Source organism: Polyodon spathula, chromosome 9, assembly GCF_017654505.1.
Source record: "Polyodon spathula isolate WHYD16114869_AA chromosome 9, ASM1765450v1, whole genome shotgun sequence".
In the NCBI taxonomy this organism is placed as follows: Eukaryota; Metazoa; Chordata; class Actinopteri; order Acipenseriformes; family Polyodontidae; genus Polyodon; species Polyodon spathula.
In genome coordinates this window covers 14,032,322-14,052,284 of record NC_054542.1, presented here as the reverse complement: position 1 = coordinate 14,052,284, position 19,963 = coordinate 14,032,322, and the positions used below count along the sequence as shown (strand labels likewise).

General features: G+C 38.9%; 1 protein-coding gene across 5 annotated transcripts in view; it reads right to left on the bottom strand.

Annotated features, from left to right (window-relative positions):
- Nucleotides 1–19,963, bottom strand: part of LOC121320419 (high affinity cationic amino acid transporter 1-like) — a 66,468-nt gene that overhangs the window by 10,026 nt on the left and 36,479 nt on the right. For 4 of the 5 annotated variants that reach the window (XR_005950841.1, XM_041258733.1, XM_041258735.1 and 1 more), the window contains 4 exons: nt 18,070–18,209; nt 13,085–13,187; nt 12,139–12,350; nt 3,360–3,511 (listed from right to left, as the gene is read on the bottom strand). Coding sequence is in view for 4 of the 5 variants with exons in the window: in XM_041258733.1 (XP_041114667.1) it covers nt 3,360–3,511; nt 12,139–12,350; nt 13,085–13,187; nt 18,070–18,209 (607 nt within the window). In the remaining variant the exon portion in view is untranslated. Of the gene's footprint in view, nt 1–3,359; nt 3,512–12,138; nt 12,351–13,084; nt 13,188–16,967; nt 17,105–18,069; nt 18,210–19,963 lie in introns of all 5 variants that reach the window. The other variant, XM_041258734.1, reaches the window with a different exon arrangement.

Below are 19,963 nucleotides of genomic sequence, written 5' to 3'. Positions count from 1 at the left end.
TAAAACATACAGGATCCATTTTATTTCAATTGTACCTATCTTTTTAAACACACATAATTAATTTCAGCATTGCTCTATTAAACTGCTTCAGTTTGCATGTCATCATAATTACATTAGCACATAGTCAGTTTATAAAAGCAGTCTCCAAACTAATCCAGTTTTTTTTTTTTCTGGTATGTGCTGGTAGTGTCAAATAAAGACAAGGTGACAGCAGAAATCAGCAAATTGTACCGTGCTGAAGCTCAGCATAAGGGACACAGCAGTGATCACTGCAGTTTCTTTCTCATTGTTAATATTTCAATGCTTGTTCTCTCAGAAATTAAACAAACAAGTAAAAAAGAAACCATTTCAAAACTGTTTAATATAGCAAAGGAAAATATGTAAACAGTGACTTCAAATAAACCGCTCATTCGCCGGAAATTGAGATACTGGTAACCTGAAATGTGTGGTGTTTGCCAACGACACTGCCTATTATTGGTATGTATAGGATTTGTTGTATATTAATATAAAATTAACTTGATTATACTGAGTTTGTATTTTTAGCAGTATTAGCAATAAAAAGCATGTCTCTGCAAGTGTACGTGAATTCAAGCTCTGTCAAGTTCCTTGATGGTGGACAGCAATCTTCAAGTTATGCCACAAATATTTTGATTGGATTTAGGTCGGGGCTCTGACTGGGTCACTCAAGGACATTTACCTTTTTGTTCCTTAGCCACTTCAGTGTAGCTTTGGGTCGTTGTCATGCTTAAAGGTGAACTTCCGTCCCAGTTTCAGCTTTCTTGCAGAGGGCAGCAGGTTTTCCTCAAGGACTTCTTTGTACTTTGCTCTATTCACATTCCCTTCTATTCTGACAAGTGCCCCAGTCCCTGCCGATGAGAAACATCCCCATAACATGATGCTGCCACCACCATGCTTCACAGTAGGGATGGTGTTCTTTGGGTGATGCACTGTGTTGGGTTTGCACCAAACATAACGCTTTGCATTTAGGCCAAAAAGTTCCATTTTAGTTTCGTCAGACCACAAAACTTTTTGCCACATGGCTACAGAATCTCCTGAGTGTTTCTTTGCATACTTCAAACGGGATTCAAGATGGGCTTTCTTGAGTAATGGCTTCCTTCTTGCCACCCTACCATACAAGCAAGATTTGTGGAGTGCTTGGGATATTGTTGTCACATGCACACTTTGATCAGTCTTGGCCATAACAGCCTGTAGCTCTTGGCTCTTAGCCATTGGCCTCTTGGTAGCCTCTCTGATCAGTCTCCTTCTTGCTCAGTCATCCAGTTTGGAGGGATGGCCTGATCTAGGCAGGGTCTTGGTGGTGACATACACCTTTCGCTTCTTAATAATCGTCTTGACCGTGCTCCAAGGGATATTCAAGGCCTTTCATTTTTTTTTTTTTTTATATCCATCCCCTGATCTGTGCCTTTCAACAACTTTGTCCTGGAATTCTTTTGAGAGCGCCTTTGTGCTTATGGACGAGTCTTTGCTTTGAAATGCACCACCCAGCATAGGGAACCTACAGGAACTGCTGAATTTATCCTGAAATTATGTGAATCACTACAATTTAACACAGGTGGAGGCCGCTTAACTTGGTGTGTGATTTGAAAGCGATACACGTTACACTTGAGCTATTTTAGGATTGCTATTAGAAGGAGGGTGGACATTTATCCAACCAAGCTATTTCAGTTTTTATTTTTAATTAATTTTCTATATATATATATATATATATATATATATATATATATATATATATATATATATATATATATATATAAAGTCACACACACAGACACTGTATATATCATGTTTTTAAATGGTAAAAGCCGATCCAATTTTTCTAACCTTTTTGTACCTTTAACATGTTTTGGTCAGATGAAAATAGACAGAAAACAATTAATTGTTATGATCTGCAATAAATACACCCAATGTTCAATTAACAAAAAAACTTCATATACAAGTGCTGTGGCGTTCTTACATTTTAATAAAGAAAGTATGACAAGTTCAGCACTTTCCAAATAAAGTTTCCACTGCTGATATCATACAATAATAAATCAGAAAAAAGTAACTAAGAAGACTAATTTGAGATACATTTGCCGGTCAGTTTTCGAGAGAAGAATCCAGCCTTTACAAAGCTAAGCTCAATCATTCTAACAATGTGAAAGTAACAACATCCTATGGTATCTACTGTAGATAAAACTGACAATCCATTCAATGACACATAAAAGGAATAGCGCTCTCCTATAACTGTTACCTTTGCAGGATTTCATACCAGTTTATCGCAGTGATATTAATTCACTTTGCAGTTTTGCAATTTTGCAGTTTTCCATTGTACATCATGAGTTTGATCCAATATGATATATCCACATAGATAATATTTACTGCAAGACTGTAACAGTCTATCAGTGTTTATCTATCTATTGTAAATGGTAAGCTTAAAAGTACATCCAAAATACAGTTATCATAATACTTTAAACTACCTTTCTATACGTTATTATACTTTCAATCTTCAATTGTTTCTCTTTTTGACACTTGAACATCATTGATTATTTGTTAGCAAGCTGGAGTGGCTGGTTTTTATTCTGTATTTTTACCAACCTTTTAGCATTGAAAAGACAGTTATTTAATGACCCAGCATGAAAACACAACATTTAAAGTACAATACCATGTTCTCTTCAATTTAATAAAGCTAAATATGTGCTGACTATTGAAGAAAAAAAAAAAAAGCATAAATAAATCAAACAAGCATGACATATCTGTTGATTTTCTATTAATAGCCTTCTTCTGCGTCCTGGAATCCTGTGATTCACATGCTGGTTTGTGCGTGCTTGTGAAATCTGACAGGTAAGCATTGACTGGCTGTGTAGACAGTCACTTCAGGCTCAACTTTTAGGGCCCCTTCCCTACTTTTTGTCCCAAAACTCAAGTGCTGGGCAGGACAGCACGGCATTCTGTTATAGTATTCATTCATGAAATGAAGTTTAATAGATACAAGCTCGTGTTTCCGAAGATAATGGCTTTCACTACCCAGTTAGAACTAGTACAAAAGTAACCATGACTTAGAAAAATGTGATTACAACTGGTTTAGTGGTTCTCAAGATTGTGTGACAATGGGTGCCTCCACTAAATCCTTACCACCAGGGATATTCTTAATAAACCTGGCTGTTCTAAAATTTCTAAAATATTTGAAAATACTTTTTCTTAGCTAAATGTTCAGTGGATTAAACATTAGGGCGCACCAAGTACTTTGAAACACTTAAAAGTTAAAAAAAGAAATCTACTACATGCCCCATTTCTACCCATACCCTATTCCTTTGTCTGGATTAATACAAATAAATAAATAAATAAAGTGTTCTTATTACCTTGAAGGACAGCTTGGCTTTGTTTTCTGGTTGTCTCCAGATTATAGCAGTGACGCCAGCACTTGAGAAAGCAAGCAATACAAGACACACTATAGACCATGTGGCTGCTCCGCCAAGGACAGTTATGAGGCAGAAAGTAAAGATAAGGACTCCTGGGAAAGAAAAAAGCAAGTATCAATAAAATGCTACAACATGATGTTCACAGCAAGATTAACAACCCACCCCTGCTCAATATACAAAAAAAAGAGAGAAGATTGTCAAATGAGGGACACTTCTGACAACACTTTTTTTTTTTTTTTTTTTAATAGCACAGGGGTTGTACATACAATAGAAACGCCTGTCACACTTGCTTCCTCACTGGACTGAATCATTTGTTATGCGTTGGCATCCTGACATGTATTGTTGCATCACTTCAGTCATGATTGGAAAGACACCAGATCCGCCAGACTTTGACCGAGGGCTGACAGTAGGCAGTTATTTGTGACGTTCCCTTTGTTTTCTGCACAAGTCGCTGGTGTTTCTGAATAGACATCACGTTAGGTTATTATTATAACCCTGGTTCACTGAAATAGAAATGCAACCATTACCGATTGGGATATCTCTTTAATCCCAAATTACCTGAGCACTTCTATCAAAGCTGCTTCTTTAAGAGCCCTGTTTGCACCAGGCATCCTCTTCGCCCGTCTTCGCCCCCAGGATATATTAGTGACTGTTGCATAGTTATCAGCGCCATGTTCTCTTCAGACCTGCTGAGTTGAAGTGAACACAGTGAAGTTTAAGGGGGGTGGTTGCATTTCTATTTCAGGGAACCAGGGTTATGGTAATAACCTAACGTTCCCTTTCAAGTACGAAATGTAACCATTATCGAATGAGGTACAATACCCGAGCCGTGGCAAGTGAAGGACTTGCAGCACTGGCAGGTGTGCTAAAAAGGAGGATAAACTGCCTTTAGCACTCTGGCCAAGGAACGATAAGAGTTCATGGCATACAGTCCACAGTACAGTAAGGGAGTACTCTCATGCAGTGCATATGCTGCAAAGTTACAAGGAGTAAGCTTGGCATTTAAACATCAGCAGTCCAATGAAGGTGTGTGGCTAACTACCCCAGGACTTAAAGTAGAACATAATTAAAAGCGTGTTAAAGGGCAGCGAGTGGCTGCCCTTAACACTCTGGTCCCAAAACCAGGGTCCTGCTGATCTACGACATTCAGGTCAGTAGAACCTGGTAAAAGTGTGAGGTGTAGCCCATACAGCAGCGTTGTCCATGACAGATGCACCCTGGAATAATGCTCAGGAGGTTGCAATGCCTCTTGTGGAGTAAACAGTGACCTTCACCGGTGGGGACAGGTTGGCTAGATCATATGCAATCCTGATCGTATCTACAATGTACCTCGTGTCTACAATGTACCTGTGGGTGTGGTCAACATAATACACCAGTGCCTTAACTAGATACAGCGTATGGAGCTTTATCTCCCTGTCAGACTGGAAAGGAAGTGGATCGAAGGCCTCCAATCACACTGATTGGTTAATATGAAAAGCAGAAATGCTTTTAGGGTGAAAAGAAGGATTAGCGCGGCGTGTAACCAGTGTTCTGGCCTTAGCAGAGGCAATAGCAAGCAGGAACACATTGTTTAAAGACAGGAATTTCAGCTCTGCTGAATGTAGGGGCTTGAATGGCGGTCTTGTAAGTGTGTCCAGCACTAATTGAGCCACCAGCGAGGGACAAGGTCCTTTCTAGTGGTTCTTGACCTCCTATCACCCTTCAAAAGCTGTCCCGCAAGAAAGTGAGCTCCTGGGGAGACAATTTAGCTGACAGGCAGACCTTAAGTGTGGTGGGAGATTTCCCTTCATTAAAAAGGTCCTCTATTTTAGTTTTTTTTTTCTTTTAAATAGTACAGTGGTTGAATAATTTGTTATGCACTGGCATTCCTGACATGTACTGTTGCATCACTTCAGTTATGATGGGCAAGACACCAGATCTGCCAGACTTTGAGGTGAGCTCCTGGAAAGACGAGTCAATCTTAATATGGCAAGCAGATATCGCTGCCAAGTAGACCTTAGGTGTGGAGGGAGATTTCCCTTTGTCAAAAAGGTCCTGCAGAAATGGCAGTATATATGCCATAGGGAAAGTCGTGGAGTCCAGTCCACATGACTGAAAAAACACCCCATTTGTAACAGTGCTGGGAGCGTGTAGATGTTGCCCTGGCATTCTGAAGAGTGTCAATGACCCTGTCAGATAACCTGAGGCGGCTCAAATGTCTCTACTCACGCCCAGACCCAAAGCTGCAAGCCGGTTGCGTCTGGATGCCAGTTCCCTGCACTTGGCTCAACAGGTCGCGACGGGCTGGCAGCTCCCACAGCTGACCATACAGGAGCTATGCACCAGTGCCAAAAAACAGGTCCTCCTGGGTCACTTCGGTCTTGCCTTATCTTCCACAGCCCAGTTCCTCACTCCTGGCAGGTGAACTGCTCTTCTGAAAGCAGGTGTTCATGAGCCTTCCAGGCAACACAATTGAAACAAAGAGACCGAAGACCGCCCTGGTGGTTGATGTAAGCCACCACTGTGGTGTTGTCCATGTGGATCAACACATCTCTCAGGAGAAGTGTTGCAGGGTCAGATGAACAGCCATTCCAGGCAGCGCCCCTAGGTTGGTCACCACCTCTCTGCCCAGAATGAGCTGGTTGTTTCCACCACGAGAGAGCTTCCATACAGTGATGAGACACTGTGAGCAAGCGGTGCTGGTTCGACAGAGTGGCGATTATGCTTGCTGCATTGAGATTTACGCCAAGATAGACAACCCTTTGAGTGAGTGTCAGCCTGATTTTTGAATGATTCGCCGTTACACACAGCCGTTAGAGGTGGCTGGTGACCAGTCCCGTGTGCAACACTGCCTGAGCTGGTGACTCGGCACATCAGACAGTTTTCCAGGTAACTGTGCACTCAGATGCCTTTAAGTGTCAGGAGACATTTTCGTCTCCATACACTTTGAGAAAGTCCACAGAGCTATGAGAGGCCCATCGGCAGGACACAGAACTCATACACAGTCTATTGAAAGGCAAACCGCAAATACTTCCTGTGGGATATGAAAGTAGATGTCCTTGAGGTCCACCGTAGCGAATCAGTCACCTGGCCTGCTGTTGCTTGTTGGCATCTTGAACCTTCATTCTCTGAAGTACAGATTGAGCTGTCTGAGGTCGAGGATCGGTCTGAGATCGCTATCCTGTTTTGGCATCAGGAAATACCTCGAGTAAGATCCTTGGCTTTCGTTGAGATGGTGAACAAATGAAATGGTCTGTTTCTGTAGAAGGACCAATAAGTCCTTCTACAGAAAGTTGGTAGAACATAAGCGAAGACAGAATTATCTGCTTAATATTAAAGCAAAACAATTTCAGAATAAGTGAAATATCAACTTATCTCCGTAGTGTTGACTGAAAAGTCAGAGCTCACTCCTTTCTCAGGCAAGGCTAAAAGAAAAATGGCGCTGATCCCTATGCGACAATTGTTAATCTCTCCTGAGATGGAGAGATGTCGCCTGATGCAGACAGGGCTCTTAAAGAAGCAGTTTTGATATATGTGCTTAGGGCAGTCAGGCTATAAGAGATATGTCCCTTTCGGTAAGTTACAATTCGTACTTGAAAGTGAATCAAAAGTGATGGCTGAAATATGTATTTTTATTTCATGTACCCACCGTAGTAAGAAATAAACCACTAACATCATTTGACATATTAATCTAACCTAACCTACCTGACATTTAATGTATTTTATACATTTACCCAGTAACGTTATAAATTAACTGGCTATTCTATAAACTAACCAACATTTCTTTGTCATATTATAAACTGACCCATCCGTTGGTAACTTTATACGATTGACGTGGTTATAGTATAAATTTACCAACTGCCTGGTAACTTTTAAATTTAACGTCACTTTGAAATTTACCAATTTTACAAAAGTAATCGTAACATATAACTGCACTGTGGCGCTCCATTTGTAATCTTTATATTAAAGACATACCAATCAGTGTCGGCTGGTGACCTCTGAGTCGGGGGGGGGGGGGATTTTAAATCTTTTTTTCACAGAATGTGTAATGTATCTCTTTTTTTTCTTGTAAATTGAAACATTTGCAATAACACAGAAAGTACCGTGCAACAATAGCTACAGTGCTCACGCTTGTACCGGGCACTGTGTGTACCAAGCCTTAATATGTCCTTTTTTGATTAGTATTCAGTATTATTAGCGTTACAGAAGTGGGTATTTTTAACATGATTTTCAGCATTAACATCACAAATGATCATTGACAGTTCATAAATAACAGTCAGGGCACTCTCAAAATTTTGTGATTTCAGTTTCTACCATTTTAAACTTTTTTTTTTGTCAGGTTGATGTAAATGAACTTATGTACACCGCAGCCACAGCGAGCAACACAAAAGGGAATCGAGTACAGGCTTCTATTTTTCCCCATTTGGTTTGAGTTTGTGTGCACTGGAGTAATAGTTGTTTGTTCTTGAATTGTATTGAAAAAAATAGTATTGTTAATTTTAAAAACAAATGATTGTATTTTGTTTCTCTGTATTAGTCATCAGTCATTACGGTAAAACAAAAAAAAAAAAAGAAATACCTACAAACAGGAAACTGACTTACTTGCAACTTGAGAGCTAGTTTTTAATTTCTAAGCATTTTAGCTCAGGATTTTCCAGTTGTAAAAGTCCCTTTTCACATTCTGAAAGGCTACTGTATTAGCCTTGTATTAGTCTGAACTTTGCTTACAGTGGGGAAAAAAACACAGTACAATGAGTCTCGTCTTGAGTTACCATAGCAACAACCAGAAACGTCTTTTAATTGTTGTTGTTGTTTTTAGTTAAGACTCGCTGCACTATACTCCAGTATGTGTGACAATTAAAGTTTCATTTTCCATTCAAATATGTAATCTCAAAAGTCATTCACTACTGCCAAATGAAATGACCTGTTCTCATTAGCAATTTCAATTCTTGGTTACGGTTCTTACCACGGATGCGATGCAAAACGAAACAATTTCAATCATCACTCCTACACTAACTGCGCATGATACAACTGCTTACAGCGGCACTTTAGAACCATGCTCCGATCAGTCTACTAGTGGGAGTGCTGTGTTTCAAACAGACAGGAGTTCATCATCAGAGGCAAAGCCTCCTCTGGTAAAAAAACAAAAAACAAAAACAAAAACAAAAAAAAACTCTGGGCTCCTCCAATTAAAACCTGTGCTCAGATCAAGTGATCTGCCACTGTTAGTACTGTAAACGTGTCTCTCAACAGCCAGAATTGCTGTCCATTTAGGAATGTTGAATCTAGAGTTTTGGTTAAAATATTTTTTTTTCTTAAATTTTAGCCAATAATTATATTTTATTGAACATTATTATATTATAGACGATACAGTGGCTTGCGAAAGTATTGACCCCCCCTCTTGGCATTTTTCCTATTTTGTTGCCTTACAACCTGGAATTAAAAATGATTTTTACTTGGATTTCATGTAATGGACATACACAAAATAGTCCAAATTGGTGAAGTGAAATGAAAAAAAAACTTGTTTAAAAAAATTCAAAAAAATAAATAACGGAAAGGTGGTGCGTGCATATGTATTCACCCCCTTTGCTATTAAGCCTCTAAATAAGATCTGGTGCAACCAGTTACCTTCAGAAGTCACATAATTAGTTAAATAAAGTCCACCTGTGTGCAATCTAAGTGTCACATGATCTCAGTATACATACACCTGTTCTGAAAGGCCCCAGAGTCTGCTACACCACTAAGCAAGGGGAACCACCAAACAAGGGGCACCATGAAGACCAAGGAGCTCTCCAGACAGGTCAGGGACAAAGTTGTGGAGAAGTACAGATCAGGGTTGGGTTATAAAAAAATATCAAACTTTGAACATCCCACGGAGCACCATTAAAGCCATTATTAAAAAATGGAAAGAATATGGCACCACAACAAACCTGGCAAGAGAGGGCCGCCCACCAAAACTCACGGACCAGGCAAGGAGCGCATTAATCAGAGAGACAACAAAGAGACCAAAGATAACCCTGAAGGAGCTGCAAAGCTCCACAGCGGAGATTGGAATATCTGTCCATAAGACCACTTTAAGCCGTACACTCCACAGAGCTGGGCTTTACGGAAGAGTGGCCAGAAAAAAGCCATTGCTTAAAGAAAAAAATAAGCAAACATGTTTGGTGTTCGCCAAAAGGCATGTGGGAGACTCCCCAAACATATGGAAGAAGGTACTCTGGTCAGATGAGACTAAAATTGAGCTTTTTGGCCATCAAGGAAAACGCTATGTCTGGCGCAAACCCAACACCTCTCATCACCCCGAGAACACCATCCCCACAGTGAAGCACGGCGGAGGCAGCATCATGCTGTGGGGATGTTTTTCATTGGCAGGGACTGTGAAACTGGTCAGAATTGAAGGAATGATGAATGGCACTAAATACAGGGAAATTCTTGAGGGAAACCTGTTTCAGTCTTCCAGAGATTTGAGACTGGGACGGAGGTTCACCTTCCAGCAGGACAATGACCCTAAGCATACTGCTAAAGCAACACTCGAGTGGTTTAAGGGGAAACATTTAAATGTCTTGGAATGGCCTAGTCAAAGCCCAGACCTCAATCCAATTGAGAATCTGTGGTATGACTTAAAGATTGCTGTACACCAGCGGAACCCATCCAACTTGAAGGAGCTGGAGCAGTTTTGCCTTGAAGAATGGGCAAAAATCCCAGTGGCTAGATGTGCCAAGCTTATAGATACATACCCCAAGAGACTTGCAGCTGTAATTGCTGCAAAAGGTGGCTCTACAAAGTATTGACTTTGGGGGGTTGTGAATACTTATGCACGCTCAAGTTTTCAACAAAACAGTTTTTTTGTCTTATTTCTTGTTTGTTTCACAATAAAAAATATTTTGCATCTTCAAAGTGGTAGGCATGTTGTGTAAATCAAATGATACAAACCCCCAAAAAATCCATTTTAATTCCAGGTTGTAAGGCAACAAAACAGGAAAAATGCCAAGAATTTCCCTGTAGGGGGGTCAATTCCTTCAATTCTGACCAGCCCAGTCCCTGCCAATGAAAAACACATAAGCTTGGCACAAGCCACCGCTGTGGAGCTTTGCAGCTCATTCAGTTGGATTGATGGCCAAAAAGCTCAATTTTAGACCACTTCTCCAGTCCCTATTTCAGTTTGCCCTTCTTCATATGGGGGGGGGGGGTGGAGGGGGTAGAGGCGGGAGGAGCAAAACGGTCCCGTCCAAAAGTTTGTTGTGGTGCATATATTGGCCACTATTCTTTGACTATGCCTCCCAATGCCTTTTGGCGAACACCAAACTTATTTGTTTATTTTTTTCTTTAAGCAATGGCTTTTTTCTGGCCACTCTTCTGTGGAAGCCCAACTCTGTGGAGTGCTACAGCTTAAAGTGGTCCTATGGACAGATACTCCAATTTCCGCTGTGGAGCTTTGCTGCTATTTCAGGGTTATCTTTGGTCTCTTTGTTGTCTCTCTGATTAATTTTGCACTCCTTGCCTGGTCCCTGCCAATGGTGGGCGGCCCTCACTTGCATGATTTGTTGTGGTGCCATATTCTTTCCATTTTTTAATGATGGCTTTAATGGTGCTCCGAGGGATGTTCAAAGTTTGCGCCAGATATTTTTGTTTTAACTTGATGGCCAATCTGTACTTCACAACTTTACTCCCTGACCTTTTTGGAAGGCTTATAATACTTCCGTGGGGCCTTTCTGAACAGGTACTGCCAATTTTCTGTTTTGGATCATGTGACACTTACTTCCTAGGACTCTAATTATTTGACTTCTGAAGGTAATTGCCATGCACCAGATCTTATTTAGAGGCTTAATAGCCATCGTTTGTTGGGTTTCAGGGTATTGGTTAGTATAAAAGTTATATTTTTTCATAACCTCAAACTGTCTGATGCTTTACTTCTCCACAACTATTGTCCCTGACCTGTATGGACAGCAACCTCTTCATGGATGCCCACATCTGCTTTTGGTTCCATCTTGCTTAGTACCATCTGCAAACATCTCTAAAGTCCAGAACATACCTATATATACTGGATCATGTATACTTATATTGCACACAGGTGGACTTTATTTAACTAACTATGCTGACTTCTGAATTCCTTACGCAACCACTCCCTTGCTTTTCCAGTCCTCATTGCTTTTTCTCATATAAAAAGCAGCACACCATTTTAATTTGTACAGCCGAGGGTAATTGCTCATCAACTTCAGTCTGCAATTAATTTTATGAGTCTTCCTCTCCTTTCTCAAATGCACAAACCCGCTGCATTGAAAGAATCCCTTCCCTACAACAACATAGGAGGCTTGTTTCTAGGGAGCTGACGTCACTGCCTTGTAGCTTTTGCTAGTGCATTGCTGCCACCCGTGAACACCTTGTTGGCTAAAATAAAAACAGAAAAGTTGAGGAGGCTCTGTCTTCCTGGCCTCCACTAAGGAGCCTCCACTGATACCAATACATACCCAAACAAAGGGGTCCCAGATACATTTCGCACAAGCCGTTCTAAAGTTTGTATAAAAACCGTATTTTAATCTGTATCTGAAATTAAAATGTTTTTTTAAATTTTTTTCATAGTTATTATTTATTAGTTTGTCATCGCTGACCATGTACTTTGAAGCCTGAGCACTGTTTTTAACATCACGTCTACACAGTCCCCAAACAATTCCCAAGCACCTGGCGTTCCCATCAAGTGCTAGCCAGGCAGAGCCCTGCTTAGACAGACATAGCGTTTTACCAAGGACACTGGCGCAGATGTTAACTGCAAACCCTGACAGTCTGCTAGGATTAGGGTTCTGGGGAAACAGCAAGGTCTTCAGAGTACATTTCTCCTCTTCCTCAGGTAGAAACCCAAGTTGGGAATCACTGTTGCTCACAGATTCGTTCAGTTCACTCTCATCTGTTGTGTTTGCCATTTGGTATGCCAGACTGGGTTGATCAGGCTGGTATCTGTAAATGAAAAAACAGACTTTTTAAAATTTACAGGGAGTTGAGGAAAAAACACCTGCCATAACATTGTCAATAGAGTGTAAGGCAGCCAGGACTTCAAAGATTTATCCCAACAAATATGCAAGATGTTTAAATTATCAGAGCAATATGAGACCATTCAACAATAATGAACTTCTCATATCTTCAGGGAGGTGGGAATTTACATCAAACTTGCAAACAGTCTTCAGTGGCAGATTTGCAGACTCATACAAGCTCCGCTCATAAGAACATAAGAAAGTTTACAAACGAGAGGAGGCCATTCGGCCTATCTTGCTCGTTTGGTTGTTAGTAGCTTATTGATCCCAGAATTTCATCAAGCAGCTTCTTGAAGGATCCCAGGGTGTCAGCCTCATGGGAATGCTTACTGTTTGATCGGGAAATCTGTATACTGTAATACCGTAATTATGTTATTCAATTAAAAACCATTAGCACACACATCATTCTAACAAGAAGGAATCTTTAAAATAACTAAACGGAAATATTTTTTGAAAAATAAGTGGACTCAATTGTAGGTAAGAATGCAAAATGGAAACAATTAAAAGTTTAAAGATTAATTTAAAAAGATGTGTTTCTTTTGGGGCATCTCCAAGTCTAAAAGAGGTTTCAAATGTTCTGGTTTGGCTGGCATTTTGTAGAAACTTCTTTTAAATATTATGAAAAATCTCCAAATGAAAAGCAAAACAATTGTTACATACCTAAGCACTAAAACACAGGCTGCTACCAGCGTGTAGGCAAGCAGAGTGCCGATAGACATGAGATCCACCAGATCCTTCAGGTCAAAGAGGAACGCCATGATTGCTGAAATAAGAACAAGGCAAAATTAAATACAAGCCTCTCATTAACAGTAGTAGTCATTATGAAGGTTTTCACTTTTAAAATGTGAATTACTATGTGTGTGTTAAAGATCCACAGTTGTCTGTTCTTGATTTTTCCTAAATATATATTAAATACCCTGACGACGTTTGAAAGTCAGAATCGCAAAAATAGAAAAATTATAAGCACTTCTACCTAGAACTGCCAAAAGTAGTCATTTTGATGGCTTGTTACAATACATGCTTTTATTGTTAATATAACCTAAAATATGTTATTTTTTATATGTATACAAGCCAGTTTGTTATCTTTACCTCCGCTGAGTTTACAGCAGTATGTATTTGAAATATTGCTCATGAAGTCTAGATATGTGTTATCCAAATCTCTATTGTAATCCTATCGATTCCTTGGAGAACTGCCGTCTGGCTGTCTACATGAGCATATATAGTCTGCTGTATATAATATTACTAATACAATAATTTTTTGAGAAATCTTTATATTTTTGCATTTTGATTTGAGAGCAATACAGATATATTTGCCTTGGCATCAGAAATTTGGAATGACTTCATTGAAACCAGCACTGCCTGTTTCAAGCTAAACATGCTAAACAATACGTGGACAAGCAGCTGTTTCTGACAGAAGCACAGTGTCACTGGACACAATACACGTCAAACAAACCTGTCAAATTTGGGATCAAGTTTTGGCTTGCAGCGGACCCTACCCCTACCTGTGCAAAAATGAAACTCGCCCAGCTGATCACAGACTGGGTGGCAATGTGATACTTGGCTGATGTAACGGTGCTTAGGAAAAGGAATGAATGTTACCAATGACAATTTTTATTTCACTGTAATTAGCAAAACAGTTGAAGAAAAAATAAATAAAACAGCCTGGTTGGAACATTAAACAAAGCGAGAAGAGAGTTTCCACCATCTGCGCAAAACTTAGTTCTCCGTGAAAGCAATCACCGGTGTCCAGTTGCTGTATTTTACAATGTACTGGACATCGCAGCCATGAATTCCTTCATTTTGTACAATGAATGCACAGGGGGAAATATCATCTTATGATACTAGCCACGGAGGTGGGAGAGGCGTGTAGTCTCGATCAGAAAACTGCAAAGCGGCAGGGAAACGCAGCTCAACCTGGATAGAGTGCGCATCAAGTGACACACGCAACAGAAAATAATGACAAGTAACTAAATGCAATAAAAACGTCTGATATCTGTGCCCAGTGTGAAACAGCAGTATGTGGTAAACGCACACGACAAGTTGATAAGTGTTACATCTGTGTGGATTGTGCTAATATAGGGTTTCCCTGAATGCGCATTCCTGTTACACAATGTGAACTGAGTTATTTTATTTTTATTTTTTTTTATAAATAATTACTTCAATTTTACAATTCTGTATGTAGGCCTAGATAGAACCAGTTTACAGCTGGTTACACAATATTTTCTTTTGAAATGTTTATTTTATTACAGTTTTCATCTTTTGAAGTCATGCTATGCAGTAGGCTAATGTGAAAAAAAGCCTTTTATGTTATCTTTTGTAAATAATTACTTAGTTTTTACAATTCTGTATGTACATATATCAGTTTATACCTGCTTCAACAAAATCTTCTTTTGAAATGGTTTATTCTGTTAGTTTTTCATTTTTTTACATCATGCATTATATGCGCTAATTTCAGAAATAAAGCCTTATGTTTATCTTTTCATTTAAATACAGTGTTTCTGCTATGCAAACGTTAGCTATGATGTTCATAAATAAAACTTTCGAGTTCTATTTGATAGTTTGCGTTTCATTTTCATATCGAAGCCCTTTAAAATGTACCTGTAAAAATGACTACTGCTGGCGGTTCTAGGTAGTAGCATAAACCCTAGGTAGTACTACAACCCTGAACACTAGAGTGTAGTACAGGCACTTCAACTAAGTGATACAGTAGATGTGGAGAGAAAAAAGCAAAACTTTCTTTCAAAGAAAAGAGACACATTTCAGGCCAGATTTCATAAAAATGTCACACCAAAATGTAAAATTTGCAATATTTGGGGTAAAGTAAATTTGTATTAATTTTATAAAATGTTGTAAAAAAATGTGCCAAATGTATTATGGTGTAAATATGTTGAAGCCAACACAATGCCCAACAGTCTGAGGCTGTGCAATGCTATTGTTAATTTAGAAAAAAAGCCTGGACTGAGATTCCAACACCCTCAATTTTGCTAAGGGATCACTTTTCACCAGAACTGGGTAACCATTGTGACACACATCATCTCCACAATATCCCCCTGTAACAGTAAGGCGTGTATGGTGACGTCAGACCCAGAAGAAGCATTCAGTACTGCCAGGTGAAATGTGAATTGCGGTTTTGTGCAGTTTAATGAATAAACAGAAAATAAAAGGTTGCAAGACAAACAAAACACAGGACACGGCACTAGCAGCCAAAACAAAGAGATGAAACAAAACGGACTAACACTAAACAAACAGTGGACCAACAGACAAACAAACAAACACAGTGAGTCAAGACAGTTCTAACTATTAACTATTATTATTATTATTATTATTATTATTATTATTACTTCCGTCTCCAATCCTGTTCTCCACTCTCCAAACACACAACCCCGGGTGAGTGAAAACATGCTGCTTTTATGCAGCTGTACCGAGACTCGACTGCTAATCAATCATTCAATTGGAGTCGCGGTACAACTGCACGTGAATTAATAAACTGCAATTCCCCGTGCTTACATATTATTACATTTTACTTGCATGTGAAGTGCTGTGCAATTCTCGTGGCTAAATACAAATATACATTTTAAACACTTGTGGTACACAGAACTGTTTATATCCCGTGTACCAATGACTTTACACCAACATTAAGACAACATACAACATAAAATACATACAGGGGCAGGGCACTATATTAGTGTGTTGAATGAAGTCTGGATGGCAATATCAAATCTTAATTTTAAAGCCAACAACAAAAATGTCTTAAAAAACCTCATCGCAAAAAGCAACAAGTTCTTTATAGGCTGTTCAATATAACACGATCCACACATGAAGGTACGCAGTAAGCTTGAGGTGTGTATTTCAAAGCAGTCAGAAGGGGTTAAATTTCATAAAATATAAAAGCAAAGTATATGGAATTAAGACACCGGTAATAAAATGATGTGGTGTTTTTAATATTTACGTATGTTTTAATGAACTTGCCCTGCATATCTTTTGCTTTCCTTACATTTTTATAAAATGTTACTACTAGTAATACTCTACTGATCTAAACAGTAGCTAATCTAAAAATGTAGCCCTTTTCACTTTTTGATATTGTATTCAGTTAGTTAAACAGATCACCTCAGGGAGAGAAGGGGGGCACCAACAGGAATAATACAGGAATTAAAGGATTACAATAGACTGCAGATATAACACTATCTAAAAGCAGTGAGCAAACCAGCATATAGGTTAACTATTTAGTGACCATAAAACATTAATACTTTCCTTGACAATTATTATTTATATTACTTTTATGCAACAAAATTCTTTCAACAAGTTGACAACAGATTATGTTAACAATACACACTACTACGAGATACTGATAGTGTTACCCAAAGATCATAGGTTAAAGCATACATTATGATTATTTTTATGACTAACGCATTAGGCCTAAGACTGCCTGTGTGTTTGCCACCGCACACATCACAGTCTTCTCCACAGAATGTATGGCCGGTTAATCAGATGAAAAGTGCCTGTGGATTCACAGCCCATGCTTTCTGCCCACACAGGAGCTTACCGGACAAAACCCCAGCCGCCACTGTTGAGACGATTGGGGTTTTTCTTGAGCTCACTTTGCCCAGAAATGAGAAGAGCAGACCATCTCTGGCCATTGCGAAAATGATCCGAGGCAGAGGAAACATGGAACCTAACAGACTAGACAGAGGGGGAGTAAACAGGTTAAATGTACATGTAAAAACATTGGTTGACCATATGCTCCCAAAGAAATGTCCCAAATGCAACATTTAGATGGCATACCACAAAATACAGGAAGTCTAACACTGTAAATCACTTTAAACTAGGGAATTACGCACCCACGTAATTTTGCGCATTATGCACTTTACTATGCACAGGAAAGTAATACTGCATAATATGGTTGTCCTCCATAAGATGATAGTAAAATGATTGATCGTGCCGAGGATATAGCTAGTAATACACAATATTGCCAAAAATCACTACGACAAATGTGTCGCCTAGAAAATATATCAGCAAAAGATAGAGCAAAAGATTTGAACAAATTTAATAGCCATTTGTTTGTATTGTGTGGCTGTTTATTCTTTTGTCTATGGCTGGGTTTTGCACTTCGTTTTGTAACAGAGGCACACTTAGTTCTGTCTTTCAGAACAAAGTTTTTTTGGTTTGTGCTTCAGTTATTTAAGAAAATTATTCTGCTTATAAGTGTTTTGATATCTGGTATGAAAGAAAGGCAATACATATCTGCTCAACGATGTCTGTATCATGTTGCATATATAGAGGTACTGCAATGATTTAATATTCTTTTGTTTAATATTCAGTCTTGGACTGTTGTGACGATCAGCTTCAATGTAGGAAAAAAAAAATGTTGGGACCAATTCATTACAAAAAGTAGTCTTAATTTAAGTAGTCATTATTTAACAACCTTTTTTAGTTTTATAAACAAATCACCTGTTGCATAATTCCCTGGCGTGTAATTGTTATGCCGCACACTACAAGTTCACTATGAAGATGCTTCCAAACTGTATCTGCCAGAGAGGACACCTGATCCATCAGTCCATTTCTGTACTGAAGTGCATTTGGAAACAAATAATTGAAAGCACATGCTCACCCTTCGCTTGATGGGTTAGGTGTTTTTATAGCCTCACCTGCAGCCGCCCCTGAAGTTAATGTAGCAGTTAAGGGTGTTTTGGTTCTCTGGCTGACTTTAGCCAAAAATCTGAAGAGCAACCCATCCTCTGCCATAGCCCAAATCACTCTAGGCATTGGGAACATGGCACCAAGAAGACTAATGAGAAAGAGAAAGGCCATACTTTGTGAGTTAAGTAGGGGTGAATAAATTTTATGACAAATGCACTTTAACCACTTTGGCATACTGGGATGAGAAGATTACTGAATTAGAGTGTTTCAGAGTATTGGCTCATCAACCAAGAATTCACCATGTGAGTATGAAGAAAAAACACTCATCGCAGCTAATCATCTCAGATTAACTGAACAACTTAACCAGCATGTTGCCCAGTGCAAAAGTCAGTCACACAAGCATCCCAATGTGAACAGGCCAGTGATGTTGGTTCCACTGAATTTAAGTTTACTGAGACACCAATTGTTTTGATTAGTAAATTAGCAACTGTGCCCCCCCCCCCCCCCAATCATCTTGGCTTTCTGCCATCATCAGCTTGCTTTTATGAAGCACCATCCTATTATACATCACTATTTAGGGATGTGTATATGCAGCACATTTGTGCATGACAAGACAGAATGGTGGCTCTCAAAACAGACTAAAAATCCTTGTGAGAAATTTACCTCACCTTGCAAGTCAAAAGTTCAATTAAGCTAAAATTTGACTGAGTATTTCTGGGATGGATATTATAATATTAGCCTCTGAGGCAAGGTTGTTAAACACATTACAAATAAATTACTTCTTGGTGGCGGTCTGGATTCACTGCTTGTGAGGCAATTTTGGTTTAAAATATTTCCCGTGTTTTATTAGCTTTAACATTAGTACTGCTCTACTTTTATTGTGTAAAGAATATTTAGGTTTGTCACTTTTCTTTTTTTATTTATTTTAAAATGTTGAATAGGTACATTTAAAGACCTGTGACTGTTTATAACAATTGTATACAGTATGTGTCACAGTGGAACGCTCACAACACTGGTTTAATGCAAATCATACACTGGGCCCCATCAACAAAAAGTTGACTTACATTTAATGCAATGCTGTTTAGGGGAGTGTTTTGAAAGAAGATAATACATTCCAAATCCTCAGGTGAGAAATGTTAATTCTTATTTTATTAATCGGAATAAATAAACCGCAAACTTTAATAGGTTTGTAAGTAGAAAAAGTAGATGACCAAGGCTTTTAAAAAAACTAATTCTGCATTACCACTTCACATCCTCAATGGGGGATATAGTGGAGGTGGATATGTACAGTACATATGTCCAACTTTCGAGTTTTGCAAATATCTACAGAATTGATTATCCATCTGTGATGAAACATGCTCAGGATTTTCTTAAGCACAAGTTAATGCATAATAATCTCTGGGTATTTGGATTATGTCTGTCCATCAGAGTGTCTTTCTGTTTTGTTATTTAAAAGTTTTACATACATCTACGATAACATTATTGAGTTTCATTTTGGGATATATCGATGCTGTCTGTAGATACAGTATGTTTACATACAGGGTGATTCACAATTAGCACAATATAGTCGGAGCATTGCAAAAATTGAAGGGTACGTGGAAAAAATGTCTGTCAGATTTGCTGTGATGCAGTTTGGTCACCAGAGGATTGTTCAACAATGTCAACATTTAAGCACAATTGAAAACAACAATGTTGCAAGAATTATGAATAACCCTATATCTATGGAGAAGAGCTTGTCCAATTGTGACGAAACGTGACTTGACATATCATAGAAGCTGTTGAGAGCACAAGAATAGTGGGGTATATGAGGGAATCTCAATCTGTATGTCAAACTTACATGTTTATAAGTGTAATACATATGTGTCGTGGTGATCTACTTTTTCATGTTTCTAATATGATCAT